Source organism: Ovis canadensis, chromosome 26 (genome assembly GCF_042477335.2).
Source record: "Ovis canadensis isolate MfBH-ARS-UI-01 breed Bighorn chromosome 26, ARS-UI_OviCan_v2, whole genome shotgun sequence".
Classification (NCBI taxonomy): Eukaryota; Metazoa; Chordata; class Mammalia; order Artiodactyla; family Bovidae; genus Ovis; species Ovis canadensis.
Genome location: NC_091270.1, coordinates 33,130,246 through 33,149,254, shown reverse-complemented (window position 1 = coordinate 33,149,254; position 19,009 = coordinate 33,130,246). Strand labels below are relative to the sequence as shown.

Genomic DNA, 19,009 nt, shown 5'->3' with positions numbered 1-19,009 from the left:
TCAATGTAGGTCCATCAAGTTATCGGAAATGTACCACTCTGCTGGGGAATCTTGATGGTGGGGGAGGCTGTGCGTGTGAGGGTGTCAGGGGGATATACGGGAAAATCTCTATTTTCTGCTTAATTATGCTGCTAACCTAAAATGGTTCTAAAGAATAAAGTCCATTAAAAAAAAAAAAAATCCTTCCTCTGAAAAGAACTTAAATGTAGCCATTACAAATATGTGTGGAGTATGAGTTCAATGCAGCTACTAGTTGTCAACAGAAAAGCCTTAAGACTTTCTCAAGCAATACTGTTCCTGCCATAGAGCTTTTCCAACCTGTGTTTCTCAGTCATAGCACCCTGAAGAGAAGTGGAGAGCATCCAAAGAGGGAATCAGATTCACATTTCTTACTCTGATCAGGCACAAGCTCCTGCTGCATGTAACTTGTACGTCTGAACCAGTTTATCCTGAGAACTAACAAGAGGCACTAGTTTTTGCATTCGGCATAATGTTGACTGTGAGGACTTGCCTGGTGACTCGGAAAATAAAGAATCCACCTGTAAAGCAGGCAACCAGGGTTCCATTCCTGGGTTGGGAAGATCCTCTGGAGAAGGGAATGGCAACCCACTCCATTACTGTTGCCTGGAGAATTCCATGGGCAGAGGTGCCTGGCGGGCTGCAGTCCATAGGGCCTCAAAGAGTCGGGCACGACTGAGTAACATTTTTCATTTAATGCTGACTGCAGAGAGGCAGGTAAGTGCTCTAAGGGATTACAGTGAGCAAGCCCAGAAGAAAGCATGTCCGTATGAGGATTTGTTTTGCAAAAAGGAAGGTGAGAAGGAAAGTGCAGAGCAGGGCTTAGAAACAGAGGCCTAATCTAGTTACAGCTAATGGGGAGAGATCCCGGGGCTAGGCTAGGAGAGTAGGTCCTGGATGAGAGAGAAAGTGGTGTTCTGAGTGCAGAACTCATGCTGCTGCCTCCCTTTGTCTCATCATCTTAACAACCACAATGGCAATATATTCTCTTGCTCTTAATTTTTCCCAGAGAGCACAGGGCCTCCCCTCTTCCCAACCCCTCGTCCCCTCTTCTTCCCTGCCATCACTTCCAACATCCCTAGTTCAGTTCAGTCGCTCAGTCGTGTCCGACTCTTTGTGACCCCATGGACTGCAGCACACCAGGCTTCCCTGTCCCTCACCGACTCCCGGAGCTAACCGGTAGCTGGGTACTGAGTTGAACTCCAATATCCCTAACCTTGCTGCTATTGGACATGGGAGCTGTTTTAGCTACTTATTCCTAGACTTCTAAGCCATCCTGTTATTATTTAAGGCGTAGTTGTCACAAAAATAGATGCAGAGTTAAGGAATCATAAATTAAAAAATACATATATGACTTAGGGGGCATAAATTGGGAGGCTGGGATTGACATATACACACTACTATATAAAAGATAACTAATAAGAGCCTACTGTATAGCACAGGGAACTCTATTAGGTGCTCTGTAAATACCAATATGGGAATGGAGTCTAGAAGAGAGTGGATATGTATATGCATGGCTGACTCGCTTTGCTGTACAGCAGAAACTAACACAACATTGTAAATCAACTGTACTCCAATAAAAAGTTTCTAAAAACTAAAATAAAAACAAAGAACATGAAAAAATACATAAGAATCCTTTCACCTTATATAATTATAATTGCTTTTTAAATTTTGCTTTTAATTACTTATTCATGCTTAAATTACAAGGTTTTAGTGTTAATTCCGTAATTCCTTAGGCACATTATCAAATTCCAAAGCTAAAACTGCTTTCCTCAATTTGGTGCAAACTTTTTCGGAGGCAAACCTGCCCTGCACTGCCAGGAGAATATTTTTATTTTTAGCCTTTATTTATCTCACTTAGAACGAGTAAGCTTACATTTCACTACTGAATTAATAATACTCCAGTCAACTATTAATTGACCTGCTTAAAAGGTGCTGCCTCCAATCCCACTAGGATGTTACACAAAACAGGATACATATAATTTATTACTTTTCTATACACCAAAAATCTTGACCTCCAAAACATATTTATTGTAAGCGTACGGGTGAGAAGGAATTGAAAACCTGCATGATTTTCAAAGTTTTCCTGTCGTCCAGGAAACATAACGCTAGGTTTTAGTGCAGCTGCTGGAGAAACTGCTGGCTGAGGCCAGGTGGGTTCTTTCTGAGCACTTGGCTACACGTAATTCCCAACACGCTGCGCAAACGCGTGTGAGCAGATGACCAGAGGACTCTGACGTGAAGAGACACGTGATGCCACTCTTTCATGCAGTTAAGGTCACATCTCCCGCTCCGGACTTCAGCTTTTTCTTACCCACTTTGTTCCCACTAGCCTGAAACTGAGTTGGAAGCCATGTCCCAAGCGATGCCAGAGACACTTTGCTAGTCACAAGTGTGCGTGACTCTGTGGAGCAGAGACCACTTATTCAGCAAGCACTGTTACCTAAAGAAAAAGGAAACTTTCTCCACTATTTAATCCACAGTATCTTGGGCTTATCTTTGTTACAACACTTAACTGCTACACGACAGCCTAAACCCAGACGTCACCAATTTGAAATTAGCATGTTGGTTTCACTGTTTCTATTTAAAATGTGTATACAAATATTTGAGTGGGTTTCTTTATTTAAATAAGATGCCCTTTCAGCTCACTGGTTTTTTTTCCCTCTTATTGAATCTTAATTAGCATGCAAAACAATTAGCTGGTCAGCATTGGCCCAAATTGACTAAACTGTTTTCCTTCCCTTTGTTTCCAGTCATTTAATAGTAAGCTACCAATAGTAATAGTTAAGATACCAACTTTCTCAAACACTGTTTGTTTCTCTCAGATAATGTACAGAAGGAGCAGCCCTCAAGGTTGTCTCTGTGTAGATTTCAGTAGAAGGAAAAGACAAAAAGAATCATAAGTCTCTTTTTAAAAAGATCTTTCTAAAGGGGATAAACATATACAAAATATATGCTTATAAACTCTGGGAATTCTTTTTATTGATTCTTTAGGATTCTTGAATTTCTAATCAGTCTAGCCTTGATCCATTCACTAGCTTTTCATTAATATTCTAAACATGCTAACCAAGACACTGAAACTCTATCCAATCAAATCAGACTGTCAGGAACATACTGATAGACCTCTAGACGAGCCAGTCAGCAAATCCTCAGCTATACTGAGAAAATGACTGGTTATCTGAGGAGCCAGAGTACTGATACTTGATTAGAAAATATCATTGGTACCCTCTAGCTACTTAACAACCAAAAACAATGAGATAATCAGCAAATCTTCATAGGGAGAAAGCTATTGGTTGTTTGAGAACCCAGAGTATTAATATTTGGTTTAAAATACTGGTGGTATCCTCCAGTCACTTAACAACCAAGAACATGGTTTTATTATATGATATCCTCTGTTTTATGACTACAGTTTGCTATCATTGTAAGATCTTAAATTTTGTACCCCCAAAAAGTAAATGTTTTCCACTTACTTGGTCAACTAAATGCAGAATGAAGAAAGAGAAGAAGGAAATTCAAACATGGGAAGGAAAAAAAAAATTGAGTGTAACGTAGCATCTTATTCCTTCCCACCCGTGATTTTTCTCTTAGAAATTCTTTACGAATGAATTTGGTACATTAAAATAGTACAATAGTTCCCAGTACATCAATGACTTCTCTTAATTCAAATACTTTTGCCAACAGACTTTTATTTGATATTCTTCTACCCTTCTGATCTGCTGCTTCTTTAAGCAAACCTGAGGATTTCTTCCAAAGCTCAATACTTGGTCCTATGTTCTTCTCGATCTCCGGTCTTTACTAGATATAAAGTGATGTCATTTCACACTTCCATTATTTTATATATATGACAATCACTGTAAAAACCCTTCATGCAGTCTGAATCTGTCAAAAGAACTGATTTCTGTCTCTAAAAGCCAAGGAAGAGACTTGCCTGGTGATCCAGTGGCCAAGACTCTGCCCTTCCAATAGAGGATGTCGGGGTTCCATCCCTGGTTGGGGAAATAGACTCCACCTGCTGCCAACTAAGAGTCTGAATGCCACAACTAAAGATCCTGTATGCCTCAACAAAGATCAACGATCCCTTGTGCCGCAACTAAGACCTGGCACAGCCTAATTAATTCATTTAAAATAATAAATCAATAAAAGCCAAGGGATTCACTGTTCTTTTCCCATTATGCGCCACTACTGCTGCTGCTGCTAAGCTGCTTCAGTCGTGTCCAACTCTGTGCGACCCCATAGATGGCAGCCCACCAGGCTCCCCTGTCTCTGGGATTCTCCAGGCAAGAACACTGGAGTGGGTTGCCATTCCCTTCTCCAATGCATGAAAGTGAAAAGTGAAAGTGAAGTTGATTAGCTGTGTCCGACCCCGTGGACTGCAGCCTACCAGGCTCCATCCATGGGATTTTCCAGGCAAGAGTACTGGAGTGGGGTGCCATCGCTTTCTTCAATTATGTGCCACAACCTCCCTCAAATACAAATGTTTTATCAAACAAACTGGATTCTTCACTTAATTTCTACTGAAGAAAAATAAAGCCCAGTGGTTAAAGAAAACAGGCTCTGAAGTCAGTACACCTAGGTGGATATTGTACACCTGGGCTCTTCCACTTGACAAAGTTGTGGCACTGGGCAACTCCTTTAACCTTTTCACAGTAGCATAAACATTATACACAATACTTCGCCTACAACAGATGTTTAATACATGTGAGAAAATATTTTCCATCTGGGATACATTATCCAACAGAATATAATCTAAGTAGAGAGAAAACACATACACATAGAAAATACTTCAAGTCACAGGTGTTCTCTCTGCCTCCATTTCATCAATGCCTTAAAGAAGCTTCAAAGCAATGGCTTAATTACCTAAGCATGAAGGTGTGATAATCAGTCATCAGGGTGGAAAGCTAGGGTACAGTCCCGAGAGGGCTGCACTTCTAGAAAAAGGGAAAGGATCTGAACCCAGACAGCCAAGATACCGTCCACAAATGGAAGATAAAGGTGGTAAAACTGAGAAGAGGTGCATAAAATAGAATGTGATTTCTAGCAGACACAACTGCATCGATAAAGTCTTCCACAGCATGCCCCTTTTAAAGACTTATTGTTTTCCTCTTCATTAAGGAGCTAGTAAGAAAGAAGATCAAATTATCTGTTCAACTCCTGAAGAGTTCAAAAGAACCCTGCTGTACATTTAGTATGTGAAGGATACATTATCTTCTCCAACTATGATAATGGTTAAAAATCACAGAGTTGGAGCCAGACCACTTGGGTTCAAATTCTATTTCTACTCCTTGCTGGCTCTTTGAACATGGTCAAAGTCAAGCAACCTCTCTGTGCTTCATTTTCCCACCTGGAAACTGGTCATAACAATGGTAACTGTATCTCTGGATTGTTGTGAGAATGAGTAAATGTGTTAAAGGACTTAGGATACTCCCATGCAAAGAAGAAGTGCTATAAGCATTTGCTTTCATCATTATTACCATTATCATTCTTTTTTTTTTTTCATTCTATTTCAACATAATTCTTTTCTCAAAGGAATTGTCCCACTGATGACAGCAGAAATCAATTTAAATACTAGTGATGAGGTCAAAAGTAATTCGCTGCCTGTGGGATTGTTTATCAGAGGGTGGAGCTTGCTCTTTATCAGCTATACACATATCAGCTGTACAGACACCTATGTATGGTGTTGAGTGCTGAGGGGCGGCCAAGCTTGGGCCATAAACAGACATTCATAACCAAACTCCACTGCATCTATCTTCACTCTGAATCAACTTAGGAAGCATGTGCTATACAGCCCTTTAAGCCACATTAGTTTACAGTGCTCACCACCTGAGTCACAGCAGTCTTCTCCCTTCTGACATATAGGCAGATAAACTCTTGCAAAGAGTAGCGAGGAACAGCTCACAAGTTCACCCCTGTTCCAACAATGCAAAAGTACAAACATTTCATCGGCTTCAACAAATTTCATTTTTATCATCCTTTCCTTGGTATACATAATACCCGTGTCGTTCTGCAGGCAAAGGCAAGCCATACCAAAGGAGGTTGTTATCAGGCCTTAAGCAGAACTCGAAATGGCGTTCCTTGTTTGGAGCGTCTTTCCTCTTTGACAGAAAACGCATTTATTTCCTGTGTTTTCAGTTGAAGGTATAACAAGCATACAAAGACCAGGGCTGCTTTCGCCATTACATCCTCAACGCCAAGCACAATATGATGGGTAGACGCTCAACATTTGTTGAATGAGTAAAATTCATGTCAGGCAGGCAAAGTCTGGGCTTTTAGGGCCCACAAAATACTCGGACATACATCAGCTACCACGTATTGGACAGACTTCGGTTTTAGAGCGTATGCCACGTCTTTTACACGAATTACTGGCTAATTCACCGAAACCGAAAAAGTAGATTAATTTCCTGCCAGCGAGGAAACCGGGCCGGAGTTAGACACGAGGTTTCCCAAGGTGGGTCGGGGCGGGGGGCGGGGGGCGGCAAAGGGCCTAGGCTGGCTGCGACCCCGGAGCCCAGACGGAGCCCCAACCCGCGAGGCACAGGGGATCCACGGCAGAGCTCCTCCCGGCCGGGGTGCGCCGGCCTCCGGGATGGAGACCCGCCCGCAAGGTGGAAGGGCTCGGCGGGGGCGCGGGACCCAAGGCCCGGCCGGCGTCGCGGGCTCCTCGCCACACCGCCTACCTCCTCCGGTGCTGCCTGGGCGACGCGCTCCGAGCGCTGGAAGTCAAGCCGTCGGGGAGGCCGCTCACGGGCCCGCGGGAGTCGCAGCCGCGGTTCCCGCGTAGGGAGGGCCCCCAGCCCCTGGCGCCCACGTGCCGCCGGGACACCCGCGCTCCGCCGGCCACGCGGCTCCGCGGTTCCGGGAGCGCGGCTTCCTGCAGCTCTAAGAACAGGAATTCCGAGCACACGTGGGCACATCTGAGCGAGTTCAGATGTGTTGGGCTTCCCTGGTGGCTCAGCTCGTAAAGAATCACCTGCAATGCGGGAGACCTGGGTTCGATCCCTGCGTCAGGAAGACCCCCTGGAGGAGGGCATGGCAACCCACTTCAGTATTCTTGCCTGGAGAATCCCGTGGACAAGAGGAGCCTGGCGGGATACAGTCCACGGGGTCACAAAGCGTCAGACATGACTGAGGGACTAAGCACAACGCAGCACAGCAAGGCTCTGAGAGTTAAAATAACTTGGGGAAATTGAAACATGACTTTGTGGTGAAGTTAAGAGCTCCAAGGACTATCTGGTTTCAGAGCCCAACTACTGCTCCCCAATTCCTCCCAGGATAGATTTTTCTGGGGGCATAAATACAGTGCCTCTGGCAAGACCATAGGGCACAGAAAAGCATGTTTTCACTTGTGTGAAGCTGTGTGTCTGCTTCTTCAGAAATGCCAGTGAGTAAGACATTCTGGACTCCCTGCCGTGCACATTAAATTTTGTAGAGGGATGTTACGGCCTTCAAACACGTGCCCACAGGGTCCGCAGGCAGCTTTCCCGCCTGCAGAGAGATTCCCGGGGAATAATTAGAAATGTACCCAAAGGTTTATGAATATGTGCCTTCATCACAGCGCCGGTCATGAAATAGCTACAAATGGAAAACAATCTAAATGTCCCACAGTAGGAAAATGATTAAACAAATCAGGGATACTCAAATGATAAAATATCACTCCCCATTAAGAACTGTTTCCAAAACAATTACTTTTAATACATGATCCTATATTATTTCTGGATGCTGAAGGACAAAAAAAAGAGTCGTAGGGAACATTATAAGACTAGTTGAGGAATTTTTAATATGGACTGTTTATTAAATATCATCAAAGAATACTGAATGTACATTTTTATAAAATGAAACTTAACAAATGTACTGATTCTTAGAAGATACATACTTATATATTTAATGATAAAAAGCTGTATTTTTAAGAAATATGAGAAGACAGTTTACAATATAATTTGGGGTAATTAATTTTCATTTTGCTCGAAATATATATATATATATACACACATAGAAAAAAAAAATTAGAAAGACACATACCAAAACTTAACATTGGTTATCTCTGTGTAGTGAGATTAATCTTTTATTTTTTGCACATTTGTGCATACTTCTATTTTCCTATTGTGACCTATTATTATTTTGTTCCCTCCTCTCCAAGGTATATGCACAGAGAAATCTAAGACTAGGAAAAGGTTGACTGACACATCATTGAGTTAAAGTAGTATAGGAGAGCCTTGTATTCAAAGTAAGATAAGGCACCAATACACACAAAAAATAATAGATCAAAGTTACATTTATGTTGTAAGGGGAGGAAAATAGATAAAATAGATTAAAGTAGGAAAATAGATGAAAACCTTACTTGAAGAATGAAGTTTTATTGGAGAAATATTATACAATATTTTATTTTTTAGTTACTCTGCTGCTGCTGCTAAGTCACATCAGTCGTGTCCGACTGTATGAAACCCATAGACGGCAGCCCACCAGGCTCCGCTGTCCTTAGGATTTTCCAGGCAACAACCCTGCAGTGGGTTGCCATTTCCTTCTCCAGTGAGTGAAAGTGAAGTCCCTCAGTCGTATCAGACTCTTCTCGACCCCATGGACTGTAGCCTACCAGGCTTCTCCATCCATGGGATTTCCCAGGCAAGAGTACTGGAGTGGGTTACCATTGCCTTCTCCGTTAGTTACTCTAAGGCAAACAAAAAAAAAGGTTATCAAACTGCAGTCCTGAGTGGAATCTTGGGTGATGTCCTCCAACCTTAGGATAGACTGTCCCCTCTCCTCCAGCCAGCTGTGGGGATACCTGGTGGTTTACTTGCCAGGCCAGCTGTGGGGATACGTGGTAGTTTACTTGCCAAGTCATGTCCGACTCTTGTGACCCCATGGACTATAGTCTGCCAGGCTCTCTGTCCATGAGATTTCCCAGGCAAGAGTACTGGAGTGGGTTCCCATTCCCTTCTCCAGGGGATCTTCCCAACCCAGGGATCAAACCTGGGTCTCCTGCATTGCAAGCAGATTCTTTACCAGCTGAGCCACCAGGGAAGCCCCTGTGAGGATGGTTGTGGATTCTACCTGGTGATATTCGCTGCAAGAGGCTACCAGTGCCTTGCTGTCTCCTGGGGAAATTGTCCATTGAGGAAAAGGTGGAAGAGAAAGATTCAGGAAGGAGAGAGGAAGTTAATGGATGGATAAAAGGCAGCTTGACTGATGGGAGCAGGTTCTTTGTGGGACTCCCTTTATGTTGAAGGAAATGCCTTTATCACATGTTTTGGCTGAGACAGGGAGACCCAGGTCCTTGAACAGTGCAAGGGGGTGCCTTCACCAAGCAAGGAAGCATATCTTTTCATTTTTCACACTGGCCTGTCTTGCTCCCACCCTTCCTACCACATCTGCTTGGCTTGGAATTTATATCTAGAAACCTTGGGTGAAAATTTTCTTGCAACTTTTATATCATTATTTACACAAACCCAGAAGGATAAGAAATATATAGATTTAATCTTCCCCATCCCTCCCCTGCACACACACTCAATCAGTGGCAGTCCCAGTGTAGATAGTGATGCAGCCAAGATCTACTCAGAATAACTTTCTCAGAGGAGAAAAAAAGAAAAAAAAGGCTGGTTTCCTTGGCAATATCAACCCCTCTAAGACATAGAGAAAAAATAAATAAAAGGGCCGTTGCCAAGATTATACTACAATTAAGTGTAATGTACACTAAATAAAAATGTATTCCTTTTATATTCATTTATCCAAATATTTAAAAATTCAATTTTTTGTAATTGAAGATGACATACTCCAAATATGCTTGGTGTCTGCTGTTTATAATTTGCTTCTTAGCTTTTTGAGAGAATAAATCAAGAAATAAAATTTAATAAAATAAGAAACAGAAAGACTTCCCTCTCAGCCCAATGATTAAGACTCTGTGCCTCCACAGCAGGAGGCACAGGTTTGATCCCCCGTCAGGGAAGTTCCTCGTGCCTCAAGGTGCAGTCAGTAAAAAGAGAGAGAGAAACATAGCCACGGATTATCTAAAACGGATGTGACTGGTTCACCTTTCCACAATCCTCTAAGTATACCTGATGTCAGGGTGAAAATGCAAATACGGAACACAAAGAGCAGAAGAGGACAGAATCTGGGATTCAAAGTCTAGTTCATGTCTGCTCCCTGCCTTTGAGGGCACAGGATTAAGATGTATAAGGTTGAATGACCAAAGAGGTCTAGATTAAAGAGAAGGGTAAACAGAGACCCCAAAATAAGCCCAGTTACTTACTGACCTCCTTCTATGACTTTCTATGCTGATTAAGAGGTCCCATTATCAACCTTTCCTTGTTTATTCTCTAATTTAGAAATTAAAATTTTTGAAAAACTTTTTCTTAATAATTTGCAGTCATTCATAGGTTAGATCCATGTGTTTTCTTGTCAAAGACTAAAAATACTGACACTGACTTATCTGAGTGGGAAGAATGGATGAAGGGTCCCTCTGTGATAGGTGATATCCTGCAATGGGAGCAAGGAAGAAAAAAAAAAAAAAAAACCTGGCGGGACAGAGTGCTAAGAATGTGGAGCTTGAGTGACACAAGACAAAAGAGACTCTGCTCAGTCACTACCCCCTTCCTATACCCTGGTGTGTTGGGATAAACAGAAAGCTTGATTTGGTCTTTCAGAGATGAAAAATCTTCTGCTTATAGAAAATAGCAAAAGCTCGGAAAATAACCTGATATAAAACTCAAAAGGTAAAGAATCAGCCTGCAATGCAGGAGACTGCGTCCTATCCCTGGGTCAGGAAGATCCCCTGGAGGAGGAAATGGCAACCCATTCCAGTATTCTTGCCTGGAAAATCCCATGGACAGAGGAGCCTGGAGGGCTACAGTCTGTGGGGTCACAAAGAGCCGGACACAACTGAGCAACTAACACACGAAACTCAGAAAATCACTCGGCACCCACAGCCTTGATATATGTTTCGACTAAATACTTTGCTCTGTCACCTTTGAATATATTAACAAACAACAGAAGCCTCCATGATCTTGTGAATATGGTAATGTGAGTGCCATGGTGATATTCACACATATCTTTGAACACATAACTCTTCCTGAGGACCAACTCTCAGGCCCCATAGGATGGGAAGAAAAGCACTTTTTCAGAGAAGGCCAAGTCATGAACAATAAAGAGAACCCATGCCTCCAGCCCCCTGGAGGAGTTAGGTTTGCCCTGGCACACAGAGCTTTACACGTAAGACAGACACATGCAAATAGTAAGCTTTTTAGAGTCAAATAAATAAATACACTTGAAAAAAAATGACATAGATTTATAAACCTGGCCTATGACAATGGGATTCAGGTTACTAGGGACTAGTTCTATTTTACATTTTCAGTGATCAGCACATATAGGGGGCAGACTAGATAATGAATTTGATTCAAGACACAGGATAAAGTCAGCTTTCTCCTATTGGTGTTAGAAGTTGATTGTCCAATTTGGCTGTTCAATGGGGGCTCAAGATACTGGAAACTCTTGAGGGTTGTGGGGCGGGGGGGTGGTGCTTTCTTTCAGATCACCTGATGTTAATACTATCAATGCATTAATCATCCTAATTAATAGTTATCAGTCGGTCTTAGACCTCACTCTCCAAGAATGCTGAGGGCATCTCCGTCAGACATGGTGATTCAGAGAACAGATGACAAGAGGGCCTGTGTTGGTCCCTTCGTTTGGGAGACAAGGGGAGAAGATGGGCCTGAGAGCCTCTTGGAAAGAGGCTGGAGGGAAGCTATAGATGAGGGACTCGTCTGTCACGTTGTAGAACGCTATATGTCCAGACTCATAGTCTAAGAAAATGCCAACCTTATGCACTGGCTCTCTGACGTGTTGGCCTTTCAAAGGTGACGAGACCCAAAGACTATAATCATCGCCAATCTTTAAGCCTATAAGTGAGAAGAGGTCCCCAGGAGGCTTGGGGAGATTCCCCTTCCTGCTCACTGAGTCCTTGCAGATGCCCACCTCCCACTCGGTCTTGTTGCCCACTTCCACCTCCCAGTAGTGTCTCCCGCAGGTGAAGACCTGAGTGCCCAGCACCGTGGCAGACTGGTCAAATCTTTCAGGGTTGTCAGGCAACTGCTGTCGGATTCCTCCATGTTTCACACTTTTCAGATCCTCAGACAAGACTAGGTAGGCGTTGGCTGTGGCTGGATCCAGGGTTATATCCGCTGCAAAAGGAGAAAAGAATGAATCCCCGTTTGCATTCTAGAAAACTCTCTTACGTATGTGGAATTTACATTAAGGTCTTAGTATCTAGTCCTTTTTTTTTTTTTTTTTAAACTAAGCCATGCAGCATGAAGGATCTTAGTTTCCCTACCAGGGACAGAACCCATAACCCCTGCCGTAGAAGCATGGAGTCTTAACCACTGGATCACGAGGGAAGCCCCTAGTCCTATTGTTTAAAATTTAATTTAGGTGACTGTGGTGCGGATTTTCGTCCTGATTGGAACAGTGTCTCTGGGGACCTTCTTTTACTGTATCATGAAACACAGAGAGTGGATCTCTAAAAGGAAGCCAATGAATCACGTGGAGAATGATACTCGGTCTCTGATAATGGAGTGGAAGTGGTTCTGTTTAAAAGACACCTGTGGAACTAAGAGCTGCTTACCCACACAGGTCATATCTTTTGTCATTTGTATTTGCTTTAGCCAAGGTTGGTTATGGTTCTTGAGTTTGAGTGGGAGAAAAAGTTATCAGTTACTGAACTACTTAGGTGCCAGGCATTTTCTGTACATTATCTCATTTAATTATGGCAAATATTATTATCTTCTTTCCATTTTTATAAAAGAAAAAAATACTGAGGTTCGTAGAAGTTAGGAAACTGGGCCAAGATTACAAAGTTGCCAAGGGTTTGAATAGCAGTTCCTAATCAGCATTTGTCATTATCTCAAGCTTAAATGTATTGATAACTTCCTATGAGTTAGGGCTCCCCAGATGGTGCTAGTGGTAAAGGATCTGCCTGCTCATGCAGGAGACACAAGAGTCACAGGTTGGGTCTCTGGATCTGGAAGATTCCCCTGGAGTAGGGAATGGCAACCCACCTCAGTATTCTTGCCTGAGAAATCCCATGGACAGAGGAGCCTAGTGGGCTACAGTCCATGGGGTCACAAAGAGTCAGACATGACTGAGCACAGATATAGTGCAACTGCCAATGAACATTTGAAACACGTTTTGAACCCCATGAGAGACCTCCTCTCCCAGCCTCCTGGGAGTAACTTTCATTGATTATCCAGACAAGATTAGGCACCCCCATCATATCATTTTATACTTTTCTTTGTAGATCAAATCCCAGTCATCACTATCTGTTTGATTAATATCAGTCTCCTCAATCTCACTGTAAGATCTACAAAAGCAAACGTAAATGTGTCTCATTCATCATTGTAAATATGTGCATGCGTGCTGCGTGCGTGCTAAGTCGCATCGGTTGTGTCTGACTCTGTGCAACCCTATGGACCGTAGCCTGCCAGGCTCCTCTATCCATGGGATTCTCCAGGCATGAATACTGGACTGGGTTGCCATGCCCTCCTCCAGGGAATCTTCCTGACCCCGGGATCGAACATGGGTCTCTCTTATGTCTCTCTTATGCATTGGCAGGTGGGTTCTTTACCACTTTGCACCACAGAGCCTAATAGCACAGTCCCTACTATAGCACACAGTAGGCACTTCTCAAATATCTGTTGAGTCCAGCATTCATTAGGCCTTTCTCTGAAGGTCAGATTGTCAACAAGATAAAAGGTGAAACCTAATGCTCACCTCTCTAAGTCTTAGCCAGTGTAAATATTTGGAGCATTCTAAAAGGAAAGTTCTTGAATGTTCCCTCACTGAGATTTAAGAGTTTAGATCAGCTTTTATCCTCACAAGAACTGAGGGAGCAACGCAGAACCCCCTGAGGAGGTCTGTGTGTGTGCACGTGCAAGGCGATGGGATGGACAAAACAGGACCACGCAAACAAAGGAAGGAGCAGGACTCAGACAGAAAACACAGTCAGATCAAACATCAACCAAGTCTCAGTGCTTCTGTCCGTTCCAGCAGAGATGGTCTGTGCCCACCCTGCACCCATCAACTCTGAAAGGCCCTAGAGGGTCGACAAATCATGCTGACTTACTGCTGAATTTTCTTAGCATCTCCCTCATTCCTGTGATGTGGCAGAGAGTCAGTTCCGTGCTGATGGCCTCCGGACACTGAAGCAAGAGGGGCTCACTCCTACGGGAGGGCAGAGACGGTCAGTTGGTCTCCTTCGCACAGATAGCATGACCTGCTCCAACCTGAGAATCCAGCCCTTTCTGCCCCAACAGCATGGATACTTTGATCCCCTCTCTGAAAACCTGTTGCTTCAGCACCACCACCCTGTTCCTTACACAACTGAACACAGAAGAAAAACCTACCTTTCCAGTATTCCTCTCACATCCTAAGGGTATAAAAGAAAGAAGGTTAGTTTTTCTGCACTCTGAGCACTAGCAAAGACAGTCCACTTAAAATACAGTCCTTTGCAGATTTCATAGAATCCCCTTCCCATGGCTCTAGAATACTTTGAATAGGGGAGCGTGTGGCAGAAAAAAGTCTCGAACTTCTTCTAGGGTGAGTGCTTGTGAACGTGAGATGTTTCTCACAATAATTAAAGTTCTCTTTTCTCATATCATCCTTTGTCAACAGAATCTGTGGCTGAGAAAAATGAAGTCACTCAATCGTGTCCAACACTTTGTGACCCCATGGACTGTAGCCTACCAGGCTCCTCCGTCCACGGAATTTTCCAGACAAGGGTACTGGAGTGGGCTGCCATTTCCTTCTCCAGTGGATCTTCCCAACCCAGGGACTGAACCCGGATCTTCCGCATTGCAGGCAGACGCTTTACTGTCTGAGCCACAAGGGAAGCCCATGGTGACTAAGAAAGAAGTCAAACTATTGGCCTTATTATCTAATGATGTCTCCAAGAGGTAGAAATAAGCAAAGGGAAGTAGCTTTGTGAGAGATAAAACTAAGCCTGTGTATGGTTAAGACTGGGTTATTGCACGTGCTAAGTCTCGCTTCAGTGGTATCTGACTCTTTGAGACCCTATGGACTGTAGGCCACCAGGCTCCTCTCTCCATGGGATTCTCCAGGCAAGAATACTGGAGTGGGTTGCTGCGCTGTCCTCCAGGGGGTCTTCCTGACCCAGGGATCGAACCCAGGTCTCTTAGGTCTTCTGCACTGGCAGGCAGGTTTTTTACCAGCAGTGCCACCTGGAAAGCCTGGACTGGGTTATTGGGAAGGCAATAAATTAAATAGCAGCATTCTGGGGAGCTAGTCTAGGAAAGTGATTTGAAGCTGGAAAGAGGAAACTGGAACACAGCTTATGTTTAGGAAGGTCCCAAAGAATGCAATAGTAGCCTAGAAAGATAGTAGAGGAAAGATGGGGAGGAATGTGGACTCAGTGCACAAATACCTGGGTTCTATCACCTACTAGCTATGTGACAGGCAAATTATCCGAACTACTAAATAATTGCCACTATTGCCTGGATGAAAGGCGAGTTTTGGGGAGAATGGATACATGTATATGGATGGCTGAGTCCCTTTGCTGTCCACCTGAAACTATCATAGCATTGTTAATGGGCTAGACTCCAAAATAAAATAAAAAGTTAAAAGAAAACAAAATAATTGCCTCTATTAACCCCTTTTATCGCTACCAGCCACCTATAGTAAATATCATAATAGTATTTAACCTCATTGGGTCTTTTTGAAGATGTAATTTAAAGTGCCCAGTACACAATGTTCATTAAATATAAAATATTTGGCAAAGCTGAGATTGCAATAAGGCAGGCACACACAAAAAAACTGGAGTCATCATTTGACTTGTTTGGATGGACATTCCTCTTTTTTTTTTTTTTCTTTTCCTCTTCAAAATTTTATTTACAGTATACAGAGAACAGTCATTCTTTAAGAAAGTTTTCTTAGGGAGCCAGAACTTAATTTTTCAAGTAAATAAAGACAACTTTATTCTGTGCAACTTGAAATATGATAGATGACATAAGGGTGGTTTTTTTTTTTTTCATTAGTTTCTCCAATGTTCTTACCTCGAAAGACTCTATAATCGAGTTCTGACATGTGGACTCTATCTGTTCCATCATTTTGCTCAGGCTTCGCATCTGCTGGGTCAGCCTGATCTCATTGTCCCGCAGTTTCTTCAGGTTCTCTCGTTCCTCCATTTCTAGCAGCTGCAGTTGCAGCTGCTCCTCCTCCTTCAGGAACTGGTGCATTTTTGCATATTCTGACAGGACAACCTGTTTACAGGTCTTTGCCTCTTCCTGCCATCACACCAGCATGCACGCACACACACACACGCGCGCACGCACGCGCACACACACGGATAATAAAGTTAGTCACAGAATCACTTACATAGATTTTTAACTCTTACCAAGTCCTAGAGTTTCACTGTGACAATTCTTGAAACCTGACATATAACATATACATTCTGTTGACTAGCTGGGTGGATAGTTTGATATTTTAGAAGCTGTGTGTTATAGTTTATAGGAGTAAAAAAAAAATCAAAAATTCTATTCCTAGGAGATTGTCATTCTAGTGGAAGCAACAAAAATTAAACAAGCAAATTATGATAGGTGGTGATGAGTACTATTATTTTTAAAAAGTAAAGCAAAATTAAGTTAGGACAAAAATTAAGGTGGGGGAAGTGTGCATTCATTTATTCAACAAACATTTAGTCAATGAAAGTAGACAATGGATCACATACTAGGAATAGAAATGAACATCACCAATGCTCCCATGTAAGAAGTCAGAGGTTATTGAGAAAATCAAAAACATGCTTTTAGAAAATCTAATTAGACATTTAGTTCTGCTCTTTGCTATACAGCTTAAATTCTAATCTGCAGCTAACCTCGAGCTGTTGTTCAGGTGTACTAATCCACACCATATTTTGCTTCAATTTTCCTTCCTCTTTGTTTCTTTTTTATCTGCCCTTTTCCCCCTAAATCATGTGAGATATTCTTTTTTTCAATCAATTTCCATTCTATGTGATATATCTATAAGTATAACATATATTTCATAATTATAATCAGAGCAGAAATATAGGTAGCCACCATGTGGTTATAGGTACACTAAGAAGGGAAAAATAAGCCAGCCAGGCGAGAGGAGAATTGAGCTGTCTTCAGATGGACAAACAGAGGTAGGCAGCCCAAAGCAAGGATACTCCACACTGCAGCACTGGAGACGGTAAATTCTGTCATTTTCTTCCAATGCTCCATGAAGCATCCCTCTAGTCTCCCTTGTAGAATCACATACAAAATGGAAAATTAAAACAGATACTGACCTTACACAATATCACTCTCTCCTTCTCATGGTTTAATATAACCTCTGTTTCCTTTCTCTTTTTACACAAAATGCCTAGTATTTCCTGGAGTTTCTCCTGCAATAGAAACAGACTCTTTGTGGTAAGTGAGCAGAGCACCAGGTCATGAAGGGGTCTTGAGGACCCCTAACAAGATTACTGAGACTTTAGATCAAAAAGGGGAAAAGGATCCATGCCCGGATTTGTGGTCTGGTGCCTGGAGATTAGCACCCATGACTGTCACCCATAGAAATTATTATGGCAGTTGGGGCTTCCCTGGTGGCTCAGACAGTAAAGAATCTGCCTGCAAGGTGGGAGATCGGGGTTTGATCCTTGGGTCAGGAAGATCCCCTGGAGAAGGGCATGGCAACCCACTCCGGTATTCTTGCCTGGAGAATCCCATGGACAGAGGAATTTGGTGGGCAAAGAGTTGAACGTAACTGAGCAACTAACATCACCTTATGTGATAGAATCTGATTTGTGTTCTGAAATTTATATCGAGCCTCCCATCTTACTTTGTGATGCTCCTCAGCCTCACTGGAGAGATTCATTCTGTTTACTCCGTGGCCTTGGGTTAAGAAGTTGTGGCCCCCCAGCTCCTCATCAGACAACATCCTGGTGGCAGCCAGCATCCTCTCGTAGCTGCCCTGGTTGCCCTCACTCTGCAGCACCTGGGATCTGAGCTGCTTGCCGATGCCAGCCAGCCTCCCCAGACGCTCATTGGGCTGGAAATGCGGGATCTCCAAGGTCCTCCAGCACTCAGGACATGACAAGGGGGTGTTATGTTCCTCCCAGCTTCTCAGGAGACACACCAGACAAAAGCTGTGCCCACACTCTGTGGTCACTGGGCTGGTGAAATAGTCCAAGCAGATGAAACAGGTCAGTTCCTCCCTGAGATTCTCCATCAGATCTGCTGTGGACATTTTCTCAAAGAAGGACATCTAAGCAAGTCTCTATTCTGGGATTTGAAAATGCTCCCCCAGAGTCTATTGTTTCGAGTAACAAGTGGGTAATCATTTGCTATGTTGTTATTACACAAAATTCTTACTCTCCTCTGTGACTAATTTCACCCATTGACACAAAGCCAATTATGACTTAATTTGGAACTCCTGTACGCTGGGTTCATCATCACCCCAAACTTTTAAGGAATCTCATCAGGCAAGCCACATGCTGGATTCTGAGGATACTTGCTGCTAAGAGTTGTCATTTCAAGAGTTGGTTACTGTGTATAAATAGTACCATCAAACCATTGAGACACATTGGTTTTAGGCTGGAGGGTTGGGTAATTTGGTATAAACCAGTACAGAAATTTAAACTATAGTGATCTCTGATACTATCTGAATTGGAGTCTCATCCAAATCTTTCCACTAATGGAATCAAGTTGAGATACTGAAGGAAGAAAACTATGGTATACATTCCTTCTCTCATTAGGACCTTGTCTTTTTTTGACCAAAGCCTACAAGCTTTGCTCCTTTATCATCAGGTACTGTGTCCTTTGATTTAATTTTATTCATTCCCCCAAATGAGACTAATGCCACTGAAGCATTCCCTGACTTTTGATGTACAATGGATTGCTAGAGTTACATGTATTGCTCTGCCCTGCAGACCATGATACTCACCTCTCTGCCACCACAGAAAGCACCAAGAACATCTTTGTTGTTGGAAGTTGCCACG

General features: G+C 42.9%; 1 protein-coding gene across 1 annotated transcript; it reads right to left on the bottom strand.

Annotated features, from left to right (window-relative positions):
- Positions 1-11,634: 11,634 nt before the first annotated feature.
- TRIML1 (tripartite motif family like 1) lies at positions 11,635-18,276 on the bottom strand. The gene is made up of 6 exons (XM_069573166.1): positions 17,851-18,276; positions 17,318-17,413; positions 16,068-16,298; positions 14,403-14,425; positions 14,123-14,220; positions 11,635-12,185 (listed from the first exon to the last, which is right to left on the bottom strand). Exons 1-6 carry the CDS (start codon positions 18,274-18,276, stop codon positions 11,635-11,637), a joined length of 1,425 nt encoding a protein of 474 aa, XP_069429267.1.
- Between the last annotated feature and the right edge of the window lie 733 nt (positions 18,277-19,009).